Raw genomic sequence first — 7,500 nt, 5'->3', positions numbered from 1 at the left:
GATACTTTCCAGGAATTCTTTGAATTGTTTGCCATTTACAATGAGCAATAACCTCCAAGAAAACTATTGGGTTTTTGATCTTCAGATAACAAAGAGATGAACAGTTGCTCAATGTGCGCTCATAACCTTAATAATTTATGGACTGTTAAAATAGCTTTAACATCTGCTTCAGTTGCCCTTTCATGTTTTGTATAATTATTATGTTCTGAATGGTTCAAGAGAATGCACTTCTTGCTGCCTTGTCTACCTCAAGAAATTTCCAATGTCCTTTAGACTTGCAGTGTCCTTGTACGTTTTGCAGTCTCACCATGTTCCAGCCACAGAAAATTCACTAGCTTGGACGTTTTCTTTTGTTTCTTGTTTTGCTCGTAGTCTTATGTAGTCTCCCTTGTAAAGCCACAATGAAATAGGCCTGAACTCATAAATTGTAATTCAGCAAAGGTACCCTATTGCCAAAGAATCTCAAAGCAAAGTGCTTGAATCTTAAATTCCTAATAAAGAGGTACAAGTCATTGTCTGATGTCTAGACTAACTGTTGCATTTGTTACACAGTCCGTTAACAAATTATGACCTTGAAATGTGAAGTTTTCTGCAGTGATGTGTTATTAAAAATCAAAATGATAGTATACCGTCAAATTAATGTGGAAAACACAAGGAATATACTATGGTATTCAAGCATTACGTTAGAGCACCTGTGAACAGGTGTTCACATTTACTCAAGCATGAAATGTGTCAGTTTGTCGAAATAAAATAATCATTTGACAAATTGCAAATTTGTTTCTTTGCAGGTGCAATTTTTCAAAATTATTATTATTATACAAATTATTAAATCAAGTTCTGGCTTAATGGAGGCCACATTACAAGCACAGCACAGAAAAGCTAGTAATTTTTTAGCTTTGTCAAAAATAGACAGTGTAGATTTCGGAAAAAAAAAGTTGAAGTTCTGAATTATTGTATACATAACTTAGTATTCAAACCTTACAACTGAGATTTCAGTTGCTAGACTAGGCAAATACAACCCCAGACCAGAATGATAATTCTTGTTGCACTGGGCAGGCAGGTAACTATTATTGTTGCACGCTAAGCTTCATCTCAGTTACCACCTGGCCAAAATGCAGAAAAATATCTTCTGAGCTGTTCCTTCCCCATGCAAATGCTTTTTATGCAGCGTTGGTGCTGATGCTACCAACATTAGATGAGGAAGTTGAGTTTATTACGTTCCTTTTTTCAATAATTGATCATGATGATGTTGTTGACGATGTGTTTCTTTCATAAGTGCAAGACCAGCTACAACAAAGTACGTTATGACAATTTCCAGGCTGATCAAAGGCGCCCAAAATAACTAAATAACCTTTCCGTTCTTGTCTTTTAGCTGCTGCTTCCATTTCAGTTATCTTGTTTCTGTAATGGGATTTTACTTCCTCTAATTCCATGTTCTTTCTATCCAAAATCTAAAAGAAAAAGAAAAGGAAACAAAGAATAACAAAATTGGAAGTTGTTAACCATGCATAATGCCCACTATCAAAGAGCAGATGTAGAACAATTAAAATTGCTTTACAAGAAGAAAGTACATGTACTGTAAGAGAGGAAGAAGATGTAATGTGTTGGAACACAGGGAGCCTGCACAATCTGTTGTCTAACCGTATAACTGTTTGTAATTTTATAATAAATGCATTGGATTCACTGTAGCGATATATCAATAATATTATTATTCAAAACATTGTAACAATGTCCAAATATGGCCAAAGTGCATGCAATATTCCTCATGCGTACTCAACAGATATCCTGCGATATACGTAATTTTGTGTGTCGAGGAGAAAAATGGTGGTTTTCCCAGCTTTTTACCCAATAAATGTAGAAAATAGTGCTTTTTCATCAATGTGTTGAATAATAAAATCACTATCCTGCTCAATTTTAGCCAACTTGTATCAAGCCACATTCCGCGTGATTTCGCAGGATAGTGGTTAAATACATGCATGGAGCAATGCCAAGTAAGCATTGTATTACCTTATCTGCGGTGTCCCGTCATTCTTTCATCTCAGAAATGGTATTTTGAGTGATTTTGAAGATTGCTGGCCAGGGGCAATTTTTCCGAAGAACATTGCACCGCTCTGCTTCCAAACTTTACAGGAGAACGGTCGAAAGTTTCATGCTTCTTCTTGTACTTCTCGATCGAAAATCCATCCAAACGGCCCGGCGCTAGCCCTTGAAGAAAATGAAAATTCCATACCTTATGAACGGTTGAAATGCATAACAAGATTCACATGTGCCAGCCTCAAACCGTCCTGCTGATTGCCTCTTTCTGACTGGATGCCATTTGAGGCTGGTATATATCAATTTTAATACGCATTTTGACCACTCTGAAGATATGGGATTTTGATTTTCTTCCAAGGCTAGCTCTGGGCCATTTGGATGGATTTTCAATCGAGAAGTACGAGAAGAAGCGTGAACCTTTTGGCCATTCTCCTACAAAGTTTGAGAGCAAAGAAATGCGTTTTCTGGGGAATTGCCCTGGTGCCGAAGCCTTTCAAAAATTACTTTCCACCCTTGTCCTTCCATTGACAAGCACCTCAGTAAACAGGGAACTTGAAATCTTCAAAATCATTCAAAATACCACTTCTGAGGCGAAAGAAAAACAGTATACCGCAGGTAACGTAAAATAACGTTTATTTAGCATTAGTCCATGCACACATTTATCGATATATCGCTACAGAAGAAGGAAGTGAATCCAATACATTTATTATCAAATTACAAACGGTTACACAAACAGATTGTGTGAGCGCTCTGTGGTTGGGTTGGAATGGAATGTCAATATGGACAGGAATGTTTGACAGAATTCTATAAGTTAACCCTTTCAGTCCTGAGAAAAAGGAAAAGGGACAAGAGTAAGCAAGCCTGAGGAAAAAGAGATGAACTAGTCAGCTAGATAACAGAAACTAGTACACGTACAGTTTGATGATGCAACCAAGGAGATAAGAAGAAAACATACATGGACTGGCCGAAAAAAAGGAAGTATATAATTTATTAAGGAAGAAGTATGTTTATACTGCGTCGTATGTTTGGGGACACAGGGATTCAAACTCGGAGTGGACTGCATTTCAGCATTCAGAGCTCAAATCCAAGCTTGTGCACTCCAAAGTTCACTCAGCTTTGCATCCATTCGTGGTGGGTAACACTAGTATCAGTGATACTACAGCTAGACAAGTTGTGAATGCCACACCCATCATAAATTGTGGTAGTTGCCGTAAGTTACGGTAGAAGATAATAAAAAAGGAGCCTTCGACTTTGGTCGGCCTCTTGTCTATTAATATTAATATTTCTAGATTTAGCTAAGCCTAAAAGTGGAGCTCCCTGGTTATTTATTCTTACTGCCTGTAGGGTTTTTGAAGATTTTCAAATTGTCCGCGTTTTGGTGTTTCCCGTTACTGCTTAATTAGTAGGTAAGTAAGTAAGTAAGGGGTTTAATAACAGCGTTTCCACAGAGTGGCTCTTCATCTGTTACTAACTAATTACATGCTAAGATAAAAATTACCAAATGTTAATATGTACAATAGCAAAACATTCTAATCTAGACTTAAAACTTAAACTAATTTAAAAATTTCTAAAGACGTGCCTTTGCACAGTTTTTTAAGAATTTAAATAAACGCGAGGTAAATAAATTTAAGTTATCACAGATTTTCAATTCCTTTGGTAGGTTATTAAATAAAGCGGCCGTGGTGTCTTGAAAGGTCCCCTTTTCTAAAGGAACCTGTAGTCTAATACAGTCTGATGAGCGCAACTCTCTAACTATAGAAACTCGTTGTAATTTCATATATGTTGGCCACTGCTTAAAATAAAGTGCTTTAAAGGTCAACTTTAGCAAATTAAAATCCCTTCTTTCTTCCACAGGAAGCCAATTTAGCTTTAAAATGTCTCCAATATTGTTAACATATCTGCCATAAACAAAACTTGCAGCGGCAAACTCAATTTTTTGAAGGCGCTTCATTAGGTATCGTGGCCACAATAGTCGAGTCTTGATAGCACAAGTAATTCTGCAAGTTTCTTTCTTAGATTGAAGTTTGTGAAGTGTTTCAGCTTACGAAGTGTATGTAAGACTCCATAAGAGGCATTTGCCACATCCTTGACATGATCATTCCATTTTAGGTGCTCTTGAAGTTTTACTCCCAGTAACTGTGTTTCACTCACTCTTTCCAACTGGCGATTCGAGATTTCCAATTGTGTAGTCTAATTATTAAGATTGTGGACTCGAGCCAGTTGGTTTGTTGATAGCACCATCTGAATGGTTTTCACTGGATTAAGGGTAAGATTTGATTTGTTAGACCAGCTGGCCATGTTTCTGAGAGAGTTATTGAAGTCGGCACCATTAAGTACGAGTTCATTAACGGTGGACTGTTTATACAGGGTGGTATCGTCAGCATATTGGAAGCACGAAATTGAGTTGTTATTGAGGTTGCCCTGCAGATCCGCAGTATAGATGTTAAATAACAATGGGCCCAGAATAGATCCTTGGGGAACATCAAACTGAAGACATTCCAGAGTCGATTTCTTGTCGTCAATTTGCACGTACTGACGGCGATCGCAAAGGTAGTTTGTCATCCAGGACAAAAAGGGCTTTGAGAAACCCATGTTCCACATCTTTTGTATGATAACAGAATAAGACACAGTGTCAAATGCTTTCAAGTAATCGGCTAACACCATTAAGGTAAGTTCGCCCTTTTTCATGGCTCTGATATAATCTCTAATACGCAATAAGACAGTAGTGGCTGAATGGCCTTTACGGAATCCAGAGATCGTTTGCTTCAAGGATTGATTGAGTTCAATATAATCAACTATTTGTTGTGCAACAAGTTTTTCAAGGACTTTTGACAAGACCGGAAGTATCGAAATTGGTCTAAAATGGCTTTCGTCTGTTGGATTATCTATCTTGGGAATTGGACTTACGCGACCCACTTTCCATACACTGGGAAATATTGACTTCGAAATTGAATTGTTAATGATATTAGTAAGCGGACTGGCTAGTGCTTTCGCTGCTAGCTTTATGAATCTGGTTGGAATTAGATCTGGTCCAGTAGAACAGTCAACACGAAACGTCTTTAAGGTTTGGAAAACTTCATGGTAGGTGACAGGCCGAAGGTAAAAAGTTTAACTTTCGTCCTCATGCGGGGGCAGGTTCTTTATAATGCCAAGCAAATCTTCAAAAGGAATTGGTGATTTATTCCCTGCGAGAGTTCTTTCCGCAGTTCCCACAAAGAATTTATTTAAAGAGTCCGGCTCAAATCTAATTGGGTTATGACTTGGTTTTAGTATCCGATGAATGACGTTCCAGATTTCTTTAGGCTTTTTTGACGATAATGCTTTTGTTACAAACTGTTCGCGTGCTACACGAATGGCTCTTTTCAATTCGTTTCTAACATTTCGAAATGCGTCCCAGGCTGCTGTAGTGTGTGTCCGATGGGCAGCCTTCCTCAGCCTATCCCTATCGGCTTGAAGCAATTGAATCTCTTCAGTTTTCAGTTTTAAATCATTTTCTTTGTCTTCTTCTGTAGAAAAATTCATTGCCAACTATATCGTTTGAATCACAAAGCGATGAGTGCGATATCGGTTTTTCAAGTGAAATTTACTTTGGAATTCACCAGTTAAAAATGAAGCCTCGTAGGTGAGTTAAACTGTTGAGCCTGCAATCCAACACAAACCAGTATTTGACTGCTGTCAATTGACCATAACATGGATGTCCCATATCAAAGATGTATGCTGTAAACTAAGTGTGACACTGATCACATTGGCATACATACATGTAGATGGGTGGACCTAGGGACGTACGGACGGTCGATGATGTCATCTGCTATAAAACCAAAATTTCTCACATCGTTGGCTTACCATATTTTCTTAACTATGGTAACTACAGAATTTGCCAGACCTAAAAGCTGCACTCCCAGGTTATTTATTCTTACTGGCCTTACTTAAGGAAAAAAATTTCGGGAAAGACAATTTTGATTTTTTTGTTGTTTACCCTGATGAAAACCAATCAAATAAAGAAAACCAAACAAACAAAACAATTTAAAACAAGTTCTTTTGCTTCTGCTCTTCTGTTATAGGTCGTCCAGGCATCATGCAACCTTATTAGATTCAAAATTAAAATCTTCTAAAGATCAAAAAACAGCTTTAAACAAAGCAAAAATAAACCCTCAGCTTTAAGTTTATATCCATTTGACGCTTTGCGATTGCGATTGACTGAAACTCAGCCCACACATGACTTGAGGCCAGGGTTGAGCCTGTGTCACAGAGGTAAGAGGTGCGGTTGATGACTGCTAAACAACCCCGACTCCCCTCCTTGACTTGAACTACCCCTTCCCTTGAGTTGAATAACTGCGTAATCATGTCACGACAGTGTGGTCCTTGTTCTAACGATTTCTCAACTTTTCTTACGTTTTTACACTAACTTATTTCAAAGACCTTAAAGAACTATAAAGCCTTTAAAGTGTATTACTCAATACAGTCTGCATAGGCTCTAGCAATTTCCAGTTCTTCAAGTCTTCGAAGTGGCATTTCATAGTTAACTTGAGGTAAGGTTACATTCTTTTTCCATGGGATGGCAACTTGATACTGACCTTCCAAGACTGGGTGTTTTCCATAACAGTTCTGTCCTTGACTCCCAGAACAGGTTCGTCTTTGTGGGTAGCTTCTATTTCCCAGAGTCGGCACAGAGTTAAATCAGTTTCCTAACAACTTTGCTCCCCATGAAAGAAATAATAATGGATAAAGTTTGTCTGTACACAGTTCCCGATCTTGCCATCCGGATTTCCAATACAAGTCCAACCCAAACGTTAACCCCATGTTTTTTGCTACAAACCAGACATTGTCACTGCCTGCGATTGGAGATTGAAGGCTCTGCAAAAAACGTGTTTATCTTGCATTGACCTGCACGATGCAAGTCTCCTTTGGTAAGACATCTGACCGTTTCATGCGCAATGGAATGAAACTGTGATTCTTGTATGACCCACTTTAATTTGCAGAGTTTCCACGGATTCAATCTTAAAGTTCTCGTAGACCCAGCGATGATAACGCGTAAGCATTGGCTCCGTCATTTTCTTTAGCAGTTTTAAGTATAGGGACCCATCTCCAAGCTCTGCAGATCTTCCCGCCTCCTTAAGGTTAATAACTGCAATGTCCAACAGATCTGCAAAGTCTTCCCAATCCTTTGAGATGCTGGGTCGAAGGGGTTTGAAATTTTCCAATTGGCCGCCAAACTTATGTTCTAGTCTCTCTTTTGCAGCTTCGTAAACATATCCTGAATATCTTAATTTCTTGATAGTCTTCAGGGACTCCCCTGATAAGTACTGCCGTGACTGAAGGAGTTTATATTCCGGCGTTGCAGTTGCTTTGTCAATGCAGACAAAGAATGCTGCTTCCCAACTCTCGTAAGTCTTCTTATTTCCCAAAATACTGGTATACATATACAGGCAAAAACTAACGATAATTTGAGTTCAACGTTTCGGCGAC

General features: G+C 38.3%; 1 protein-coding gene across 4 annotated transcripts in view; it reads right to left on the bottom strand.

The window, feature by feature from the left end:
• LOC138014433 (centrosomal protein of 112 kDa-like) overlaps window positions 1–7,500 on the bottom strand; it is a 79,228-nt gene that overhangs the window by 36,522 nt on the left and 35,206 nt on the right. For all 4 annotated transcript variants that reach the window (XR_011125312.1, XM_068861500.1, XM_068861501.1 and 1 more), the window contains one exon: window positions 1,352–1,451. Coding sequence is in view for 3 of the 4 variants with exons in the window: in XM_068861500.1 (XP_068717601.1) it covers window positions 1,352–1,451 (100 nt within the window). In the remaining variant the exon portion in view is untranslated. The remainder of the gene's footprint in view (window positions 1–1,351; window positions 1,452–7,500) is intronic.

Source organism: Montipora capricornis, chromosome 8 (genome assembly GCF_036669925.1).
Source record: "Montipora capricornis isolate CH-2021 chromosome 8, ASM3666992v2, whole genome shotgun sequence".
Taxonomy (NCBI): Eukaryota; Metazoa; Cnidaria; class Anthozoa; order Scleractinia; family Acroporidae; genus Montipora; species Montipora capricornis.
The sequence above is the reverse complement of the archived record's forward strand: the minus strand, read 5'-3'. Positions and strand labels throughout refer to the sequence as shown.